Source organism: Panthera leo, chromosome C2 (genome assembly GCF_018350215.1).
Source record: "Panthera leo isolate Ple1 chromosome C2, P.leo_Ple1_pat1.1, whole genome shotgun sequence".
Taxonomy (NCBI): domain Eukaryota; kingdom Metazoa; phylum Chordata; class Mammalia; order Carnivora; family Felidae; genus Panthera; species Panthera leo.
The window spans coordinates 49,113,486-49,137,682 of record NC_056687.1 but is presented as its reverse complement, the minus strand read 5'-3'; the positions used below and the strand labels follow the sequence as shown (position 1 = coordinate 49,137,682).

Here is a 24,197-nt window from a genome sequence, read left to right as displayed (position 1 = left end):
CACCTTGCAAAGTCACACTCTTCTCTCCCCATACGATCTGAATCTGATGTCCCAAAGCGTCAGCTGAGTAATGCCAGAAGAGTCCAAAGTGTGAGAACATCGCCAGGCAAGTGGCAGCTGGGGCCCACAGCAGCAACGAGACCGGAGATTGGGGAATAAGGAGAGAGGCGTCGCAAAAAGGACCGCACTGGGTTAGGGAGGGGTCTTTGGCAGCTGCACCTCCCGGCGTTGCAGCAAGTGCAGAAAACTGAGGACAGAGAAGCTCGCGCCAGCCCCGCCCCTCCCTACCGGGACCTGCAGCGACTCAGGCAACTCAGGTCCGAGGCGGCCGGGGTTGCAGCTCTGCCCCCTCCAAGGGCCAGAGTCCCCCCTTTCTGGCTCCAGTGCCCCCAGTCGCGATCCCCTTGTCTGAGCTCCTCTGCACCAGGCCAGGGACTCAGGGGCTGTCGCGCGCGGAGTAAGGGGCTTCGCAAACGAGAGGAGCACGCGAGGAGCCAGGCAATGGGTCGCTTGAGCGGCAAGGACCCAGCCGGCGCCCGCGTACAACCCGCAGTCCCGCACTCACCTCCAGGCCCAGCTGCTCTCCTTGCGCTCTCCCGCCGCCTGGCATCGGGACGCCGCGATCTGTAGCCGCTGCGCCAGACAGCCCGGCCCCTGCTTCCTGGCCCCGCTACGTCGCCTCACGCCCAACTCCCGGCTACGATTGGTCAAATTCCGGGAGGGGCGGGCCCAGGACGCTGACTGACAGCCGCGGGTGCCGAGCGCGAACCTCTGAGCCGCGAGGCGAGGAAGCGTTGGAATCCCGGCTCCTGCGTGCAGAGGGGGTCGCCTCGCTGCACCGCTGTGACCTGAACTCTCGGGACCGGCTCCTCTCGCCTTCGAACACCAAGGTTTCCTACGGGTAATCGGTTTCAAGCCTTTTTTTCTTGTCAGCGAAAGTGACCAAACCGGAGAAGCCCCTACTTGGGCCATCTTTCCTGTCGGTGGCGAAATTTATTGTTTCCTCAACCAGAAGACACTCTTGGCCAAGCACCAGCACCGAGACGGCAAGTCGTTGAGTCTTTACCCGCTTGCAATTAGTCGACTTAGTCTATTTGCCTTTAAAACAGCCCCGTCCCTTTTACTCTCCCTTTATATGGCATAGGACTTCTGGACAAAAATGCCTGCATACGTTCCCCCCCCCCCCCCCCCCCCCCCCCGCCCAGTTCTGGGTTATCCTATTTTGGACATTCTTCTAAGCGGGAAAACGTGCACAGCTATGCGAAATTCAGGAACTGAGAGGAGTCCTTGGAAGACAGACAGAAGCCCTGCTCAGAAAGCTGGAAGGGATTGCGGCCTGCTCTGTGTTCTTCAGTGCACAGGGGAGTTAATGGAATTTATCCGAGCCAAACGCAGACTCTAAAAATAGACCTACCCCCAGACTATTATCTCAAGGTTGAAGAGGAATGAATATAAACTGCAACTACCACTAATTATTTTTACATTTACTGACCACAATGGACTCTACGTGCTTATTCAGATGTTTTCATGGCAGGACTACATGCATGGGTGCCTAGACCTATAAGTGGAATAAAAGAAGGTTCCTTCTACACAGGGCAGTCTCTTCTGCAGTAACCATTTCATTCTCCTTCCTGGAGAAATTCAGTCTTCCAGGGCCTACTCATAAAAGGTGGCTTCCGTTGCCTCAGTGTGGGATGAAGAGCCCCATATGATAAACTTATGCTGTAAGTCCTATCTCCCAGACACCCCATCACCTATTCTTTCACAGTTAGACTGCCTGGCAAGTGGCAAATACTTAAACAGGACATGCTGACTTCTAGGTCATGGTTTTGGACCACATTAGTGATCCCTGATAACCCCATTCACACACAGGCACTCATAACCCTGAGGCATTTGAGTATAAAGACACACACACACACACACACACACACACACACACATAACATATATATATATGGTCATTGTAGCCACAAATGAGAATGCCTAGGACCAGAGAGTCCTGCATATCACTATTAATTCATTAAAATAACTCTGACTACAAAGTCACCACACTCCCAATGAAAAAATACCATCATACAGAAAATATTTGATTTGGATCCTGACCTGACTGGGTCTGACTTACAGCTTTGCCTCTTACTAGCAGGGGACAAAGTACTCAACTCCTCTCAGCTCAGTTCCTCAACTGTGAATTAGGGGCAACCCTACCTGCATTTAGGAATAAATTAAATGACAAATGAAAAGTCCCCTAGCACAGTGTCCCAAATCTCTTCCTCTTTAATCCCCTACCTCAGGTTGTGACATGGCATAAGGAATTTCTGAAAGCTACATTTATGATCATCTAACTTTGAGAACTGGGAGGAAAAATGAGAACATAAGGTTTGTATGTCATCATAAAAACCAAAGGAACTGTTTGCTTCTGACCTATCTGCAAAAAGTTTAGATGCTAATGTTACTAAACTTTATTTCTCTAAGAAACACAAAGCATGGATCTTTTAAAGTTAGATAAGCAAATTAAGCCTGTTTCTGATGCAGCTAACTTGGGGGTATTTACCAGCCATCTGGCTCCATCTCTGATGGCAGAAGCTTGGGACACAAGCACTTCTGATCCCATATCAATTCCTGTTTCAGTCACTTTGCTTCTTAACCCTTTGAAAAAGTGACTAAAATTTAGGCCCCCAAACTTCTCAAACCATTGTTCAAAATAAATGATGACTGTCATATTAGGTACCAACCACCCTATCCCCCAAAACACCATAGGCCACAAGAAAATGCTGCCAAGGGTAGGAGACTAGAAGGAAGAGGTATTTGGTGTCTGTATTAGTCTGTTCAGGCTGCCATAATAAAATACCATAGACTGGATGGCTTGAACAACAGAAATTTATTGTCTCACAGTTCTGGAAGCTAGAAGTCCCAGATCAAGGTGCCAGCTGATTCAGGTCCTGGTGAGAACTCTCTACTTGGCTTGTAGGTAAACACCTTTCTATGTCTCCTCATCCTCTTTTTTTTTTTTTTTTTTTTTCAGGAACTGTGTGTGCTATATCATAGGTGGAGGGGCTAGGACTCAGGCACTTGGAGGCCTCAGGAGCTCTTCTGGACAGTGCAGACCTTCTCCTCCTGCTGCTTCCATATCCTGTCTTTGAATCCTTCTAGCTCTCAATGCTGGTCCTCCTTCATAGGTAGCCTCAGCTCCCTCTTGTGCTGTATGACATAATCCTCAAACCACCCAGCCTGACTGGCAATCTAGAACATAGCCACAGGGAAGCAAAGTAGAGTGTCATCTGAAGCATCTCTACCTTCCCCCCCATCTTGTTTCTCCATTCTCCTTTTATAAGGACACCAGTCTCATTGGATTAGTGCCCTACCTTATGACCTCATTTAACCTTAATTGCCTCTTGCTGGGCAAGGCAATCTCATGCATGCAGTCGTTCATACATATGGCCTTAGCCTGCAACACTTCCTTACCAAGAGATGAAAGAGACCTCATAGCTTGTGCTGGATGTTTTGCCCTGTGTGGGACTTTCTTTATGTATGCCTTTGTTTTGCTTAAGACACATGAGAGCTCCTTAGCCCCTTTTACCATGTGAGGACACACTAAGAAGGTGGTCATCTATGAATCAGAAAGCTACCCTCAGCAGACACTGAATCTGTTGGTACCTTGATCTTGGATTTCCTACCCCAGAACTGTGAGAAATAAACTTGTTGTTTATAAGCCACTCAATCCATGGTATTCTGTTATAGCACCCTAAATGGACTATGACACATACTATCCACTCGAAACAGTTTTCTAAAATTACTTAGGTCATCTCCCTTTTTCCTCCCCCTTCAGTGAATATATGTTGTCATAGTCCACACTCCATCCTAAGATCCCTTGACATCCTACTTGATATTTGGGGGGTAAAATTTACATGTAATAAAACTTCAGTCTTTGTGTACTATTCTCTGAATTTTGAAGGTCAGTATGTGATGATAAAGGGGTCAATTCATCAAAAGATCTAACAATTATAAATATTTATGCATCCGAACATCAGATATATTACATAAATGTATAAAACAAATACTTCCAGAACTAAAAGGAGAAATAGCAATATAATAATAGCTGGAGACTTTAATATCCTATTCTCAACAATGAGTAAATTATCCAGACAGAGAATCAGTAAGGAAATAGCAGATTTCAACAACAGTACAGACCCAAATGGATCTACTAATCACACACAGAACATTACATACAAAAGTGGCAGAACACATTCTTCTCAAGGGCACATGGAACATTTTGTAGGATAGATCATGTTAGGTCACAAAACAAGTCTCAACAAAGTAAAGAAGATAGAAACTATATCAAGTATGTTTCCAACCACAGTGAAGTGAAATAGAAATCAATAACGGGAAGAAACAGGAAAATTCACAAATATGCAGAAATTAAACACATTCTTGAACATCTAATGAGTCAAAGTAGAAATTAAAGGGATATAAAAAAATATCTTGAGACAAATGAAAATGAAAAGGCGAAATACCAAAACTTAAGGGATGCAGCAAAGCAGTTCTCAGAATTGTGCGTCAACTATTTCAAATTTAATTTTTTTTTTTAATTTCAAAGTAAAAAAATAAAAAGAACATCAGAGCAGAAGGATCTATACTCTAAGGAGTAGAATAAAGGAGTAAAAGGGTAGGGCAGGGAGGGAGTGATAACTAATAGATGATCAGACTTGTGAAATTATTTGGGGAAAGCTTCTTAAATGTGTACAGTAGATCTAGTGGAGCATCTGAAAAAAATAAGAGTGAGTATATATTCATGGGACCGAAAAAAAATAGGGCAGTTTTTAATTCCAAGAAAAATGTTTAAAGATACAAGAAAGGAACGCTCACTACTGTTATTCAACATAGTGTTGGAAGTCCTAGCCTCAGCAATCAGACAACACAAAGAAATAAAAAGCATCCAAATTGGCAAGGAGGAAGGCAAACTTTCACTCTTTGCAGATGACATGATAGTCTATGTGGAAAACCCAAAAGACTACACCAAAAAACTGCTAGATCCATGAATTTAGCAAAGTTGCAGTCTATAAAATCAATGCACAGAAATTGGTTGCATTTCTATACACTAATAATGAAGCAGCAGAAAGAGAAATCACGGAATCGATCCCATTTACAACTGCACCAAAAGCCATAGGATACCTAACCAAAGAGGTGAAAAATCTATACACTGAAAACTACAGAAAGCTTATGAAAGAAATTGAGGAAGACACAAAAAAATGGAAAAACAGTCCATCCTCGTGGATTGGAAGAATAAATATTGTTAAAATGTCAATACTACCCAAAGCATCTACATATTCAATGCAATCCCTATCAAAATAACAGCAGCATTCTTCACAGAACTAAAACAATCCTAAAATTTGTATGAAACCAAAAAGATACTGAATAGCCAAAGCAATCCTGAAAAAGAAAACCAAAGCTGGAGTCATCCCACTTCCAGACTTCAACCTGTATTACAAAGCTGTAATCAAGACAGTATGGTACTGGCACAAAAACAGACACTCAGATCAATGGAACAGAATAGAGAACCCAGAAATGGACCCACAAATGTATGACCAACTAATCTTTGACAAAGCAGGAAAGAATATCCAATGGGAAAAAAGTCTCTTCAGCAAATGGTGTTGGGAAAACTGGACAGCAACATACAGAAGAATGAACCTGGACCACTTATTTACACCATACACAAAAAAGAAACTCAAAATGGATGAAAGACCTAAACATAAGACAGCCATCAAAATCCTAGAGGAGAAAACAGGCAACCTCTTTGACCTCAGCCATAGCAACTTCTTACCTGACATGTCTTCAGAGGCAAGGGAAACAAGAGCAAAAAATGAACTATTGGGACCTCATCAAGATAAAAAGCTTCTGCACAGCAAAAGAAATAATCAGCAAAACTAAAAGGCAACTGATGGAATGGGAGGAGATATTTGCGAATGACATATCAGATAAAGGGTTAGTATCCAAAATCTATAAAGAACTTATCAAACTCAGCACCCAAAAAAACAAATAATCCAGTGAAGAAATGGGCAAAAGACATGAATAGACACTTTTCCAAAGAAGACATTCAGATGGGTAACAGACACATGAAAAAATACTAAACATCACTCATCATCGGGGAAATACAAATCAAAAGCACAATGATACCACCTCACCAATTAACATCTCAGGCAACAACAGATGTTGGTGAGGATGTGGAGAAAGAGGAACTCTTTTGCACTTCTGGTGGGAATGCAAACTGGTGCAGCCACTCTGGAAAACAGTATGGAAGTTCCTCAAAAAAATAAAAATAGAACTACCTTACGACCCAGCAATTGCACTGCTAGGTATTTATCCAAAGGATACCGGAGTGTTGTTTTGAAGGGGACACATGCACCGCAATGTTTATAGCAGCACTATCAACAATAGCTAAAGTATGGAAAGAGCCCAAATGTCCATCAACTGATGAATGGATAAAGAAGATGTAGTATATATAGATATATACAATGGAATATTACTCAGCAACCAAAAAGAATGAAATCTTGCCATTTGCAACAACATGGATGAAACTAGAGTGTATTATGCTAAGAGAAATAAGTCAGAGAGACAAATATCATATGACTTCACTCATATGAGGAATTTAAGATACAAAACAGATGAATATAAAGGAAGGGAAGCAAAAATAATATAAAAACAGAGAGGGAGACAAACCATAAGAGATTCTTAAATACAGAGAACAAACTGAGGGTTGCTGGAGGGGTACTGGGTGGGGGGAGGGCTAAATGGGCAAAGAGCATTAAAGACACTTGTTGGGATGAGCACCGGGTGTTATATACAAGTGATGAATCACAAATTCTATTCCATTCTATTCTATTCTATTCATTATTGCACTATATGTTAACTAACATGGATGTAAAATTAAAAATAATAATAAAAATAAATGAATAAGGGGGGAAAATCCCATTAAAAATAATAAAATAAAAATACAAGAAAGGAAAGGCGATCATAGTATAATAGTAGCCTATACAGTAAAATATATTTACTTACATAATAATAATATAAAAACTGAATTCTAGGGGTGCCTGGGTGGCTTAGTCGGTTAAGCGTCCGACTTTGGCTCAGGTCATGATCTCATGGTTTGTGAATTCAAGCCTAGTGTCAGGCTCTGTGCTGACAGCTCAGAGCCTGGAGCCTGCTTCAGATTCTGTGTCTCCTTCTCTCTCTCTGCCCCTACTCCACTTGCTCTCTCTCTCTCTCAAAAGTAAACATTAAAAAAATTCTTTAACTGAATTCTGACTTTACTAAAATTATGGCCATTATTCAAAGAAAAGGAAGAAATTTGGAGGGTGGTACTGAACCAAGTCCTTAATTATCATAAAAGGAAGTCAGTAGAAAATGTCTAAAACTTAGGGATCTAGTGAAAACAGTATACTGAAGTTAATTAATACCAGAAGAGATAGCTCAGGGGTAGGGAGAAAAGGACAGGGCAGGAGAGTTATTTTATAACTATGCGCATACACTGTATTGTATTGACAATATTTTTTAAAGTAATAATAAACATTTTTTAAGTTGATGAAACAAAAAAATTTAATGCTTTTAAAAAATTTTTTAAAAAGGCAGCTCTCAAAGGGAAGTTTACAGTGATAAATGCATTTACATCAGGAAAAAAACAAGATCTCAGATAAACAGCCCAACGTTACACCTCAAGAAATTAGAAAAAGAACAAACTAAACCCAAAGTTAACCAAAGAAGGAAATAATAAAGATTAGAACATAAATAAATGAAATAGAGAACAGGAGAAGAATAGAAAAGATTAATAAACTAAGAGCTGGCTTTTTGAAAAGATAAACAAAACTGACAAACCTTTGGCTCTACTAACCAAGAAAAAAGATAGAGGGCCAGGGGTGCTCAGGTAGCTCAGTTGGTTGAGCATCCTCCTCTTGATTTCAGCGCAGGTCATGATTCCAAAGTCATGGTATCCCATGGGGCTACACACTGAGCATGGAGCCTGCTTGGGATTATCTCTTCCCCTTTCTCTTTGCCTCTTCCCTACTCTCACTCTCTCTCAAAAATAAATAAACATTAAAAAAAAAAGATAGAGGGCCAAATAAAATTATAAACGAGAGGAGAGATATCACAACTGATACCATACAAAGGATCATGAGACAACTATAAACAATTATACACCAACAAACAAATTAGACAACCTAGAGAAATGGAGAAATTCCTAGAAACATACAACCTACCAAGAGTAAATCAGAAAGAAATCTGAACAGACCAATAATGAGTAAGGAGATTAAATCAGTAATCAAAAATCTTCCAACAAAGAAAAGCCCAGGACCAAAAGGTTTCACTGATGAAGTCTATCAAACATTTAAAAAATTAATGGCAATCCTTTCAAACTCTTCTCAAAAAAGCAAAGAGGAGGGAACACTCCCAAACTGATTTTATAAAGCTGGCATTACAGTGATACCAAAGCCAGACACTACAAAAAAAGACAGGCCAATATTCCTGATGAATATAGATTCATATTTCTTCAACATAATACGAGCAAACCAAATTCAAAAGTACATTAAAGGGACCATATACCATGCAAGTATGGTTCAACATACACAAATCAGTAAATGGGATGCATTGCAAGACAAAAGTTATAAGATCATCTCAACAGATGCAGAAAAAGCATTTGAGAAAATCTGCATCCATTTATGATAAAAATTCTCAATAGATTGACATCAACATAACAAAGGCCACATATGACAAGACGCACCATACCCAATGGTGAAAAGCTGAAAGCTTTTCCAATAAGATCAGGAACAAGGGTGCCTACTCTCACCATTCCTATTTAACATAACACTGGAAGTCCTAGTCAGTGTAATCAGGCAGGAAAAAGAAATAAAAAGCAACCAAGTCAGAAAGAAGTAAAAATGTCTGTTTGCATATGAAATCCTATAGTCTACCAAAAAACTGTCAGAACAATTCAATGAATTCAGTCAAGCTGCAGGATACAAAACTAGCATAGAAAAATAAGTTGTTTTTCTAAAACTAAAAACAAATCACCTGAAAAAGAAATAAAGAAAATAATCCCATTCACAATAGCATCAAAAACAATAAAATACTTACGAATAAATTTAACCAAGGAGAGAAAAGATCTTTACACTGAAAACTAAAAGTCATCATGAAAGAAATTGAGGAAGATACAAATAAATAGAAAGGGATCTTGTGTTCATGGGTTGTAAGAATTAATATTGTTAAAATGCCTATACTATCCAGAGCCACCTACAGATTGAATGCAATCCCTATCAAGATTCCAATGGCATTTTTTTTACAGAAATAGAAAAAGCATTCCTAAGATTCATATAAAAAAACAATAGACCCCAAATAGCCAAAGCTGAAAAAGACCAACAAAGTGGGACGCATCACATTTCCAGATTTCAAACCATATTAGAAAACTATAGTAACCAAAACAGTATGATAACTGGCATAAAAACAAACACATAGACCAATAGAACAGAGTCAAGAGCTCAGAAATAAACCCATGCAAAGATGGTGAACTAATATTCGACAAGAGAACAAAGAATACCCAATAGGAAAAGGATAGTCTCTTGAATAAACGGTGCCAGGAAAACTGAATATTCATATGCCAAAGAATGAAACTGGACCTCTGAATTATACCACTCTCAAAAATTAACTCGAAATGGATTAGACTTAGGCATAAGACCTGATACCATAAAACTCTTTGAAAGTTGCTAAGAGAATACATCTTAAATGTTCTCAACGGACACACATACAATTGTAAAACTAGGTGAGGTGATGGATATGTTAACTAACCTTAGCTGGTAGACATTTTGTAATATATACGTATATCAAGTCATCATGCCATATATTTTAAACTCACACAATATGTCAACACTTTTCAATAAGGCTGGAAAAACTTTTAAATTAAAAAAAAAATGCAACAAGTACATACAATGGAATACTATACTCAGCAGTAAAGTGGAATGAACTATCAGATAATTCTCAAATAATCATGCCGAGTAAAAGAAATCAAAAATAGGAGGGGGTGTGAAGGAAATGAAGAATCTTTTGAGGGGTGAATATGTTCATTATCTTGATTGTTGTGATGGTTTTATAGGCATGTATAAGTGTCAAAATTTATTAAATTGTCCATTTTATTTTTTAAGTAGGCTTCATGCCCAACATGGGTCTTGAACTCACAACCCAGAGATCAAGAGTCACTTGCTCTCCCAACTGAGCAAGCCAGGCACCCCTTAAATTGTCCACTTTAAATACATGCAGTTCACTCTATGTCATTTATATCTCAATTAAATTTTTAAAGTGTATATGTAATTTTTTATGATTCCCTGCCCTAACCAAATTTTGATTATCCAACTGTACTAGTCTGATCAGGCTTCCATAACAAAATACCACTGATTGAGTGGCTTAAACAATAGAAATTTATTTTCTCTTATTTCTGGAGGCTGGAAGTCCAAGATCTAGGTCTCAGCAGGTTGGTTTCTGTTGAGCTCTCTCGTCCTGGGTTCCAGGTGGCTGCCTTCGCATCGTGTCCCCAAAGTGGCCTTTCCTCTGGGCATGCACAGAGAGTATCTTGTGTCTCTTCCTCTTCTTACAGTACACCAGTCCTATTGGATTAAGACCCCTTCCTTATGACCTTATTTAACCTTAATTACCTCCTTGAAGATCTTATCTCCAAACACAGTCACATTGGGAGGGCTTCAACACATGAATTTTAGCAGGGGATATAATTCAGTCCATAACACCAACCAACTACAGGTCCCATTTGTGTCAAATGAGACGATTTGTGCTCTACTTACTCATTCACTCCCTAACACTTTCAGCACCAGGTTTCAACAGTATCTGACAGTGTCATCTGTGATCTGTGAGGATAATCTGCTTTCTCTACCCATTACCTGGAAGCAATGAAATCTATGCCAAATAAAACTACTAAACTAGCTTTTCTTTCATTTCCTATCCATATTCATAAGGCTAGGACTGTATTATTGTAAACTCACTTATATAACAACTATACTGTAGATCTTTCTTAGAATTCTATCTGCAATTTGTTCTGAATTTTAATTACCCATTAATTATAAACACAATGAATAACAACCATTACTACTAATCACTATAATAAACAGATGAATCACTCAAATGTACAAACTTTTTATTTAGAATTAGAGACTCAAATACAAATTAAATAAGTACAATACAAAATATTAAGCCTTCATAAAACAGATCATAACCACTTTAAATCATCTATTTCTAAAACAAAATTAAAGAGGAATCTAAAAATAGTCTAAACTCAAATTATTTTTAAACTCTTATTGTCAACATTAAAATTATCACAAAACGCTTAAAGAAATTTAACTGGAAAATGAACAAAGCCACCACTGAGAGATTCCTGCTATCTACTATTTCAATTAAGGAATGAAAATATAGTATGATTTCTACTCATTCACAAATAAAATGCACCTCATTTTAAAAAGACTATCTATTTTACTCCAAGATTGTGAGAACTGCTTTGTTTACTTGACTTTTATTTTTAATATGGCACAATAGGTTTGATCAGTGTAAGCAATATCACCAGAAATATTTAGAATGTTCATTTTTATGAACAAAAGAATCACATATTTTAGAAGTTAAAATATTACAATATAATAAATATCATTAATAAGGTACATGGCAAAATAAAGATATACATTAAAAATTAAGTCTTTTTCTCTTCATTTATGAATGGGAAACTGATCAAACTCATGCTATACTTTCCCTTTTTACTCCAGAAAAAAAAAGGTTTTATAGTTTATATTATTGTTATAAATCCAAATCTAAGAACCTGCACCAAAAAAGTACCAAGGAGATAGTATACCACCTTAAGCTCATATTGTTTCTGAAAATACTTATAAAAGTAAAACTAGACTTGTATTAAGTAGATAACAGGAAAATACTAATACAGTGTTTACATATTTAAAATAACCCAAAACAAAAATAAAAGAAAAATCCACACTCAAGAATGGTACCCACATTATTTAAGAATAATGTTATTTCCATATATACAAACAAGTGTGGGGTTAAATATTTCCCTAAAACATGCATATTATGAGGCCTTTCATATTTAAGCTTATAAAACCAAACTATATTGTGTTTGTATCAATTATCATGATGGGACATTTTAAAACTCTGACATCTGTTGTTCTGTAAAACTGAAGATGAAATATAAACAAACTCAGGATTTCACTAGAAAATCTTAGATATCTCCACAACCTGTTATATTTTTCCATGAAATAAATGTACTCCAAGATGCAATTGTTCTTCAAAATTTTTAATTTCTATGACTGATCTTTAAAAACTATTTAAATTAGGGGCACCTGGGTGGCTCACTGAGGTCAGCACGGAGCCTGTTTCGATCCTCTGTCCCCTCTCCTCTGCCCCTCCCCCACTCATGCTCTGTTCCTCAAAAAAAAATAAATAAAACATTTAAAAACCATTTAAATTAAATCACATTTCTTGGAGAAAATTTACTTAAGAGTTCTTAATGACTTAGCCTTTTTCTATGAGCAATTTTGCTTCAAGTGGTAGAGTTCAAGCTCTGTTAGAAATTTTGGGTTTTTTCTCTTTCAAAAAGATTTTCCTACAGACTCACTAAATGTAAAATTAATAGTGTATGATAAGTTTTGGAATACAATAATTCTTAAGTTTTCAGTTTATTACAACTAACTAGCTATAACATCAAGCAAGTTACTTAACTTTTCTGTGCCTTAGTTTCATCTTTAAAACAAAGAGATTAGAACAGATAATCTCTAAAATTCCTTCCAATTTTCACATAGTAGGATTCTGTGTTTCTGGAAGAATAGCTCATTGATATACTGAATTTTCCATATAGCAATAAAATGGATACGAACTAAAGTAGCACAGCTAAACTAATCTCCTATAAGAAAAAACACAAAGACCATGTTAAAGTTCAACATCCCAAACTTTACTAGACCCATTCTCTCTAGCCAGACCAATGCACTGCCCATAGAGATAACATCAAATATCTTACATAAGTTATTTTAAATCACACTGTAAAACCTATTAAAATATATTAAGTCTATGCCACAGTTTTCCTGCATTCTAATTTACATCATTTTCATTCTATCTACATCCAAAATAATCTGTACAGTTAAGGTAGGGGTCTACTTAATATTCTTGCACTTCAAAACACTAGTAAAGTTCTATCAAATGAAGAGCAAAACATTAAGCCTTATCATAATCTGCCAAGTTTAAAATAAAAGTACACTAATGCTATTTATGGGCTAGAAAAACAAGGGAAAGGTAAAAAAGGAAATCTTGCTGACAAATGCTGATGTTCAAATGAATTTAGGTGTGTTTTGCCATTTCTCAGAAAAGGGGCAAAAGTTGTCAGCAGAAACCTACGTAGGCAATACTGAACCATGACATTTCAGGAACTTTTATGAGAAATTAATTTTCCATGAACAGCACTTTAGTATTAGTGCAGTGCAAGTTGGTTTTTCTGTGTCTAACTATGGGCAGCAAATGAGGCACTTAACTGTAAAATAGAAAAATAGGGTATATTTAAGAAGAAATTCAAAATCACTCATAAAAGATAATTAGCATTATTCAAAAAGTAAAAAATTCTATATTTATTAACATGCATTCAATGTTACACATGCGTCACTAGGGAAAATTTTCAATGTAAGACGACTGTTTGATTTAGAAGAGACAGAAAATATTTCCTTTTCAAAAGATTCTGGATTTCTGAGAATGAAATACAAGTCTTCTCAACCTGAGTGCTACATATTTTTAAACAGAGAAAAATACATTTTACCCACACTGGAGAAATGTTCCTAACTATCAACAAAGTATAACATGTGATCCCTGACTTTATTCGTGAAGGATCAGAAGTTATTATTTTATATAACTTCAAAGAAGGAGATCTAGTGACTGTAACAGAAAAATGAATTTTGATATTTAGCACCTAAATTTAGAGAACACTTAAGTATTGCCATAGTTTTAAATAGTTGTATGTCCAGAGATCGGGGGAAATCAGATAGTGTAGTTCAAGGATACTTTAACATTCTCAAAGATTAAAATACCAAACTTCCTTGATTTGCAAATGCATCCATCTATAACACTCAAACACAATATTATCATCTCTTCCTGAAGCTACTGATCTATATTCTTCTTAACAAGAAATAAGTGAGGTTTATTTTTTCTTAGCCACCATTAAACTGTCTTCCAAATGTGGCACTTTTTCAGAAATTTGTTTAGAAAATAGTCCTTTAAAAAAAGTCATTCATATTCTATCACTAATACTATTTTAAATGTTCTTCACTATGAGGCAGAGGTCAAAAAATGAAGTAAATGGCCATGGACCTTCTGCTGAAATACATAAGCAAATATAAAGCAGGATCAGAGAAGATGAACATAGTATGTTGGCACAGAAATGGTTATCTGTAGGGTAAAAAAGCACTGAATGAAAAGACAATGTCTGCTATGACATTATTCCAAGTGAATGGAACCTAGCATCTGCTCTCTTCATATCTAAGAGAAAATTCTTGTATTGTCTCTTTAAATAAGCTTGATTTTAATGCTAGGTGGAACACTTTGCTTCATATGTTAAAACTAATACATGACATTAAAGTTTTCCACGAGACGATTTAATCGCTTTCCTCTGAAAAATCCTCTAATCTTACTTTTTCTCCCTATTTGCTGATAAGAAGGCTTTCCTTGACTCATAAGGGAGGGAAAGGGGAAAGGCTTAGAAATATATGTTCTTATTCCAAGGAGGCTGGAAAATTTCTGGAGTTCATTTATATTCACTTTAACAAACTGTATTCCTTACTACATAATTAATTTCCTGACATACAGAAAAATCTAAATTCTCTTATTTATACCTTTAAGGTAAATTGTTCTATTTTCTTGAAGATATTCTAGTTTGTTTTTGAAAGGCAATGAGTACACTGAAAAACAGGAACACTGTTGACGCAATTCAGTTGTTGGGAAATAAAGTGCACATAGCTTTCAATATAAATATTGTTTGATAGATTACAACTAAGAGCTCACAAAATCAAAACAAAGAGTCAGCTCAGTATCTAGAAAACGGAAAACATGAGACAAGAATACAAATTCTATACAAATAGTAACAAAATGGGGATGATAGTCCCCTTCAAAAAAAAAAAAGGGCAAGTGAAAATGGTAAAAGTAGATTTCTGCTTCCGAAGCACCCACACATGCTACACAGTAATACCAACATGCAGTACCTGAAATGTAGACTCACAGTCTGACTGTTGCCCTTGAACTTCAGCATTTAATTTACAATTTTCTGGTGCCTGGCTGATTTCATCTTGCAAAGCAGGAGATATGCCATGAGAATCATCTACAGAAGTGCTGTCAGACAAGGCATCTAACTTTTCAGGGGAAGGAGCAATATGAAGCTTACTATCTCCTGTGCCTTCCTCCAAATTTGTCCTCTCCTCAGCATCTTCTAGCTGTTGAACTGAAGTTAAATACTGCTCAAGTAGACTATTATCCTGCTCGTTGTTTAAACTCTCCTTACTCCATTCACCATATTCATCGCTAACATCCCCTACATCAGACTCTTTGCCATATTTGACTGTGTCAATGGAATTCCCCATTATGGAACTTTCACTGCCTTCTGTGGAACTTTTTTCAAAATCCAAAGAATCCTGCAAACAGTGAACTTGCTCTGTTAGGGAAGAATGAAAACCAGAGTCTGGAAATTCTGGTAAGGATTTCTCTTGAGGAGCCTCATCAGGCGCAATAAACCAGTCAGGATTTTGATCAGAAGAGGGCTCCTGACTTTGGGTGAGTAACGGAGGCTTAGATGGCACTAGAGTACTTGATACAGGAGGAACATCAGTACGCCAGGAACTTAGACGCTGATCCATCATCTGCTGCCAAGCTTGTAGAGACCTTACCTACAAACCAAAGGATATAGTTTTATTATAAAATAAAAGTCACGCCTGTTTTACAATGTTCTTTAAGCTTTCTTCCCAATACTCATGAAGGTGATAAATGGCAGATGGCAGAACTTGAGTTAGAAATGGCCTGACTCCCCTTACCCCTTCCATAGCACTCCCAGCCTAAAGCAGGCTGGCACAAGTGGTGCACATCCTTGGTAACAGAAGGTCCTCACCAGGAGAGTTAGGATGGGCCAAAGCAATTCTCTTGTTGCTACTGGAAGAACTATCAGAAGCACAACAGCACATGGCTAAGGGGTAAATAATGTGCTGAGTATGAACTGAAGTCTATTGAATAAGACAGATTAGAGCCTATTATAAGTAGATTCTCTAAAATAAAAATCTCATTGTAGATATCCATTTAAGGTAAGAGTTTTTAAACATTATCTAACAATATATAGCATATACAACTCTAAAATACCTAAAAATATCCCGGGCACTTGATAACATGACCTTTACATTTTTATATTATAATTAAAATCTCAAAATTTTACAGTTAAATCTGCAACAAGAAAGCAATTATAGAATTTTTTAGTTTCCCATTGACCACCCTCTAAGGTAATCACTGAGAGCAGTGTGATGTGTGTCCTTCCAGACCTTTTACTATGTATTTTTAAATACACACGATGTTTTTAAAATCAAGCAGAACCTTAAGTTCTGCAACTTGCTGTTTTTCACTGAACAATGTTATTCTGGAGATCTTTCCAGGTCTTCAGTTCATACCCTTACCTTATTCTGTTTAACTGTTTCATAATGTTCCATGATGTTGTTATTCTATAATTTATTTAACAGCTCCCCTACTATTAGTAATTATAAAACCTTAGAAATCAGTAACTATTTCTTAATTTTGTAGGCAAAATCCTATTATAACAAACTCATTTATAAAAATGTTTTCAAGAAATTATCATTAAGAAATATTTGATGAAAAGGGCACCTAGGTGGCTTAGTCAGTTAAGTGTCTGACTTGGCTCAGGTCATGATCTCACAGTTCATGAGTTTGAGCCCTGCATCGGGCTCTCTTCTGTCAGCACAAAGCCTGGAGCCTGGGCTTTGGCTCCTCTGTCTCCCTCTCTCTCTCTGCCCCTCCCCTATGAGTGCACACTCCCTCTCTCAAAAATAAATAAACATTAAAAAAAATATTTGATGAGATAAAATAACAGTAAAACTGATTGTCTGAACTATCTCTGATGTGTGCTACTATTACAGGATTCAAACTCTCTTTCCCAAGAAGTCATGCATTCTTTTTAGGACATGCATATTGTAGCCATTATATACCATTTTAGCCACCTTATATTCAAATATTCCCAAAAGATAAAACAAGAAAGACAACTACATAAAACTTCCAATTGGGTTTTTTCTCCTTAGTGGAAATTATGACAACATCCCTCAATTTAGTGCTTTCCTTCATCTTTATGGTTTATCTTTGTGGTCAAAATTATGAAAATATTTTTCTTGAGATTAAATAAAATGTAATGAAATTCACTGGCCTGGTTCAGAGTTAGTGGCAAAGAACACAGACCATGTCCTCAACCTTTAGAAGAAGTGCTTAATATGCCTGACTACTCTATGATTATCTCCATAAATCCAGAATGTTTCTTTGTTCATACATTAGGTAAATCAGCAGGAATGGGTTTACCTGGTTCCAAAGGAATCTGACAGCCTCCTCTTGCACAAATTTTTTAATGCGTTCTTCATCTCTTTCTTTTCTTAATCTACAATAATTCAAAATCCATTACTGACACAACGAAGGGTGCTTTGACTTGCGCCTGTTGTTACAACTAATAAACACTTGTGCTGTCAAGACATTAATAATCTAGTAACAGCCCTTTCTACTTTTAGAGTATCTAAACTGAAACTAGTTTTAAAGTATGACTCAGTGTAGAAGCCAAATGAATATAACTGAAATTTAGATGATACTGGCTCCACAAAGTATTGCCAATGATGAAAAATAAAACAAAATATTAAACGGCTCTTTATCTGGCTGTTATTTCCCAGCCAAGAACACCAAAGACACAGGAGCCTGCAGCAAGGAGTACTTGCTCAAAGCCTCAGAGCAACTGAGGATTAGGATCACAGCTTGACAGCCCTCTTCTAAGAGATTATTAGTAGGACTAATCCCATCAAATTCAGTCCCTGTTTGCCCGTCCCTGACATATTCCTTGCCATTATCAACAGAGCTGCCCTTCCATCACTTCCCCTTATTCATTAAAGTATTAATCTGGGCTCACTGCTGCCCTCTCCATAGGCCTGTCACCAAGCTAAGGCTCCCTTAGTTGTCCATTACCTTCCAGAATGTCACCACTTTTTCTAGCCCCCCCAAGTCCTTCTCCTGTGCCATCTGGGACTCCTAAATTGTAATCAGTAAACTCCCTTAATTTCTCAACCTCTTCTTTGAAATTTTCCTTGACTGAATCAGACATATTGCTGAGGGCACTGTAGCCCTCTCAAGTGGAAGTTATTTTAGGGCACCTGGCTGGCCTAGTTGGTAGAGCATGCGACTCTTGATCTTGGGGCTGTGAGTTCAAGCCACATGTTGTACAGGGAGCCTACTTAAAAAAAAAAAAAGTGGAAGCTATACATCCATACATCAGGGTCAGAAGATAGCTTCTCACTACTGTCGACAAACATTCTTTGCCTTCCTCCTTGAAGAACTCCTGCCATCCTGCTAAGTTTCCCCAAACTCTTTTCACATACAGGCCTCCCATTATCTGCCCCCATTCATGAAAGTCTCAGGGCGAGTGTCTCTCAGCTCCATTGCTATCATCATTTCTGGAGACCTCAGCACTCACATGGACGCTGTCCCTCATAATAATCCACCCTACGTCATTCATTCTCACAGTCTCACTAGAGACCCAGTCATTTTAAAAACGATCTCAAGCACCCACACAAACCACTACCTCCTTTCGTCCCAGCCCACTGGCTCTTGTTCCCCCTACGACAATCTGGACATCCAGCCTTCATCCATACCTCCACATTAGTGACCCCCACCTCCTCCTGGCTCTCCTTTTACCTTGTTTAAATCCCAAGATCCACCATTATAAGCATCCCCTCCCAAATATCTTCAGCTCCTTTGTCTCTCTCTCCTATCATGTTCACCTGGAAAAAACCCATTCCTGGAAGAACCAAATTAACCATGCCCGAATCAGAAGAAAACAGCTGAGAGCTACTGATGAAAATCATACAACCTGACCTACTGTCTTCCACTCTAACTTTTTCCTCACATTGTCTGGTAATCCTCCATTCTCCTTGTAAGTTCACTTTTAAGACGAATACCTCACAACTCTCTCATTTTCAAATGTTGAGCCTGTCTTCTATATCACTGAAAAAGAAGCGGCATCCATTAGACAGGACTTCCTGTCCCCCAGTATCAAACCTACCACCTTACCTGCTCCTGCTCCTGCTCCTGCTCCTAGCTCAGGCCACTCCCTCTTCTTGTGCACAGATCCTTCTTTCACCTTCTCAAGAACTTCAACCCCATACTTCTCCTTTCCTTCCTCTGCATTATCCGTTTTTCCCTACTTATTGAATCATTCCATCAACACATGAACATGCTCTGTATCTCCCATCTTTTTTTAAAATTTATTTGAGACAGAGAGAATGGGGGAAAGGGGCAGAGGAAGAGAGAAAGAGAGAGAGAGAGAGAGAGAAAGAGAGAGGGTCTTAAGCAGACTCCACGCACAGTGCAGAGCCTAATGTGGGACTTAATCCCACAATCATGGGATCATAACCTGAGCCGAAATCAAGAGTCAGAAGCTCAATCAACTGAGCCACCCAGGGGCTTTAGGTTCTTTAAAGAAGAATTTTCCTGGCGTGCCTGGGTGGCTCAGTTGGTTAAGCGTCTGACTCTTGATTTCAGTTCAGGTCATGATCTCACAGTTCGTGAGTTCAAGCCCTGTATCAGGCTCACACTAACAGTGCGGACATGCTTGGGATTCTCTTTCTCCCTCTTTCTCTGCCCCCTTCCCCTCCCCACGGCTTGTACATGCACTCTCTCTCTCTCAAAATAATCTTTTTAAAAAATAAACAAATATGGGCACCTGGATGGCTCAGTCGGTTAAGTGTCCAACTTCGGCTCAGGTCATGACTTTGTGGTTCACGGGTTCAAGACCCGCGTTGGGCTCTGTGCTGACAGCTCAGAGTCTGGAGCCTGCTTCAGATTCTGTGTCTCCCTCTCTCTCTGCCCCTCCCCTGCTCGCACTCTGTCTCTCTCTCTCTCTCTCAAAAATAAACATTAAAATATTGTTTTAAATAAATAAAATAATAGAAATTTCTTTAATTTCAGATTCTCCTCCAGCAACAACTCCTCTGTTCTTTTCCTCAAGCAACATACTCCAAAAGAACTGGCTACACTCATTCTTCACCTCTCATTCACTATTCAACCCATTCCAAACTGTCTGATTCCACTTTGTCACTGAAGCTCCTCTTAGGAAATTCACTGGGCAGGAAAGGGTTAATTCAGCTAGCTTGGGATCTTCAAACCCTACATATTCCAAAGATAAGACCGGCCTTGACTGGGTCTGGGAAATAATATCCAAGCCTTCGAAATATCCTGTTGATAAGAGTATCTTTGTATATGTGGGCCTTGGGGCCAAACCAGATAGTTTATGCTAACAATGTGCTTTTAGGTGAATACCTGTTTTGTTCACCTGTGGCCCTGATACAGACACTGTACTGTAGCAGTCTGCCCTTATGTAAGGGGCTAAGGTCTAAGTAATTAAGGTTAGTCACACAGGCACTCAATGCTATGTGACTGATGCCCAATAAAAACCCTGCATATCAGGGCTTCAGTGAGCTTCCCTGGTTGGCAATACTTCATATGTGTTGTCACACATCATTGCCATGAGATTCAAGCCCTATCTGTACTACTCCACTGGAAGAAGACAACTAGAAGCCTGTGCCTGGTCTCTCCGGGACTCTGCCCTATACACCTTTTTTCTTTGCTGACTTTAATCAGTACCCTCTCACTGTAATACACCAGAGTCATGAATAGAATAGCTTTCCTGAGTTCTGTGAGTCTGTTTAGCAAATCATGAAACTCGAGAACAGCCCTAAGGTCCCCCCCGTATAGTCGCCAATAACTTCCAGCTTCTAAACTCTCTGTCCTCCCTACGGCACCTTTCTTCTCTCCTAAAACACTTCCCTATCAAAGCTGAGACACACGGGGTGCCTGAGTGGCTCAGGTGGTTGAGCACCCGACTTGGGCTCAGGTCATGATCTCGCAGTTCATGAGTTCGAGCCCTGCGTCAGGCTCTGTGCTGACAGCTCAGAGCCTAAAGCCTGCTTCGGATTCTGTGTCTCCCTCTCTCTCTGCTCCTTCCCCACTCATGCTCTGTCTCTCTCTGTCTCTCAAAAATGAATAAATATTAAAAAAAAAATTTTTTTTAAAAGCTGAGACACACATTCTCCCTATTTTTCTACCACACTGGGTGCCCCTTCTCAATGTCTTTCACTGCCTCCTCCTCTTCCAACTGATAATATCAATAAATATTGCTAGTGGCAATACTAATACTCAAAATAAATTCATGAAGTCCTAATTCTCTTGGGTGGCAGTCAGTAAAACATGTGAGCCCCAGAAGTGAGGAATAATTCCTACCATTGCCCCAGAATTTTAGTCCCTTCTAAATCCTCACTCTTTAATTCTCTCTTCACTTACTGGGTTCTATGTATACTTTCTCATCTTCTCATTTCTATATTTATTCAGTTCCTTTACATTTTCTGTACCTTTCTAAAGTTTAAAAACATCTTTAAGACAAGTAATCACTCAACATTTACTGCTATACTGCATCAATGAACCAAGTGCTGAGCTAGAGATGGAGACAGATGCATTTGGCAGGTTCTGTCTTCAAAATGCTTTCCATATGTTCTAGATCAGGAAACCAAGAGTGTCAACACGGTATGAAGTATCCTGACCACAGCAGCGATGGTTCAATGTTCTGAATCAACTCTAAGACTCTGACACTCCCAAACCAACAAAACAGCACCTAAACAAGGACTTTTGGCCCACCTCCTTATTTCTTCAGTTAAGCAAACAATGTGCTCCTGCATTCTACGCAGCCGGATTTCATGACGCACATCTTTAGCTTGGGGGTTATAGTTCCTGGTATAAAAGCCTCGCCAAGAGGCCTGAAGTTTGGTGGCTGCTTCATTCAATTTCTGAAGGGCAACTTTATCTTGTCCCAAAGCAACAGGTCTCTGGGTTAAAACTCCACAGGGAAGTTTCTCTGAAGCTGATTGAGATATGGTTTCTTCACTGTCTGGCAGCGTATGGAAGACATTGTGTCCAACCGACTCAGGAAAAGATATAAGACTATGGGTGTCATCCTTCAAGACAGCATTGGTTACTGTTGGCTCCAGACAAGGTAACAGCCCACCTTCCTCATTTACCTCTGTACTAACAGCACTTTCCGTAGTTTGAGCAGAATTCTCACTTGCAGTCCAAAAAGCCTTTTCTTCTTCCTTACTGAAGTCTTGGTTTTCCAGCCCTTTCAAAGACTCATCTGCAACACCATCATCTTCTAGGCCCAAGTTAATGCCTTGCAGCCTCAGCTCAACTGTAGGTGATACTGGAGACAGTCCTGATGGAACTGGCATAAAAGTAGACTCTGAAGAGAGAAGACTACAGTTTAACTTGTCCTCATCTGTCTGTATGTCTTCCAAGTGCAGGTCATTTCGGGAATATCTTGTAGCGTGTACAGAGGCTGGAAAGTTATTCTTAACAGCATGTAATTGATCATCATTACTGTTAGTCCCAACCCAAGAATTGACTTGGATGACAGGTTCTAGAAGAATCAACAAAATATCATTGAAACCACTAAATATTTAAAGAGGTATTTTTTTAGTTTTATCTTTGTAATGAAATCTAACCCCTAAAATATAGTAAATAAAATGCCTTCAGTGATTTCCTCCAATATGCCTAAAACATCAAAGACTTAAGAAAATGAATTCTTGCAATAATCATGGGAAAAATCAAAGTATCAGTCAATACAAAAGGTGGCAACTCTGAATGTTTTTTCTCTGAACGTTTTTTAAGAATTAAAATTGAAGCACAGTGAAAGAAACAATCAACAAAACAAAAAGGCAACCTACTGAATGAAAAAAGATACTTGCAAGTGACATATCCAATAGAGGGTTACTATCCAAAATATATAAAGAACTGATACAACTCAACATCTAAAAAACAAATAATCCAATTAAAAATGGTCAGAAGACATGAGCAGACATTTCTCCAAGAGACATCCAGATGGCCAGACACATGAAAAGATGCTCAATATCACTCATCATCAGGGAAATGCAAATCAAAACTACAATGAGATATCACTTCACACCTCTCAGAATTGCTAAAATGGCTAAAATCAAAAATACAAAAAAACAAGCGATGGCAAGGATGTATAGAAAAAAGAACCCTTGTACACTGTGGGTGGGAATGCAAACTGTAGCCACTATGGAAAACACTATGGACGTTCTTCAAAAAGTTAAAAATAGAACTACCCTATGATCTAGAAATCTCACTACTTGGTATTTACCCCCAAAAATGTAAAAACACTAATTCAAAGGGATACATGTACCCCTATGTTTACTGCAGCATTATTTACAGTAGTGCTATTACGGAAGCAGCTCAAGTGTGCAGTGAATGAAGAAGATGTGACATACACACACACACACACACATAATGAAATAACATTCAGCCATCATAAGGAATGAAATCTTGCTATTTGCAATAACATGGAAGGATCTAGAGAGTATTATGCTAAGTGAATTAAGTCAGAGAAAGACAAATATCATATGATTTCACTCATATGTGGAATTTTAGAAACAAAACAAATGAGCAAAGGAAGAAAAGAGAGACAGACAAACCGAGAAACAAACTCTTAACTATTGAGAACAAACTGATGGCTACCAGAGGGGAGGTGTGGGGGCGGGGGGTGGGGGGAGGGGTGAAATAGGTGATGGGGATTAAGAATATGTTTATCATGATGAGCACTGAGTAATGTACAGAATTGCTGAATCACTATATTGTACACCTGAAACTAATATAACACTGTATGTTAACTATACTGAAATTAAAATTTAAAATGTAATAAAAAATAATACTAAAAACATAATACCAATGACAAAAACAATAATAAACAAAAATTAACACCTTAAAATACAGTAGTTTTACATGTATGCCTGTATAGATACATATATAAAATATAA

General features: G+C 38.3%; 2 protein-coding genes across 2 annotated transcripts in view; both read right to left on the bottom strand.

Annotated features, from left to right (window-relative positions):
• The window catches only part of NXPE3 (neurexophilin and PC-esterase domain family member 3), a 44,053-nt gene extending 43,400 nt beyond the window's left edge, over positions 1–653 (bottom strand). Inside the window, exon 1 of the mRNA XM_042954541.1 lies at positions 566–653. The gene's annotated coding sequence lies outside the window, so the exon portion shown is untranslated. The remainder of the gene's footprint in view (positions 1–565) is intronic.
• An 11,804-nt stretch (positions 654–12,457) lies between these two features.
• The window catches only part of CEP97 (centrosomal protein 97), a 28,758-nt gene continuing 17,018 nt past the window's right edge, over positions 12,458–24,197 (bottom strand). Inside the window, exons 9-11 of the mRNA XM_042954539.1 lie at positions 22,006–22,780; positions 17,638–17,713; positions 12,458–15,959 (exon numbers count right to left, since the gene is read on the bottom strand). Of these exons, the coding sequence (XP_042810473.1) occupies positions 15,255–15,959; positions 17,638–17,713; positions 22,006–22,780 (1,556 nt within the window). The 3' untranslated portion in view covers positions 12,458–15,254. The remainder of the gene's footprint in view (positions 15,960–17,637; positions 17,714–22,005; positions 22,781–24,197) is intronic.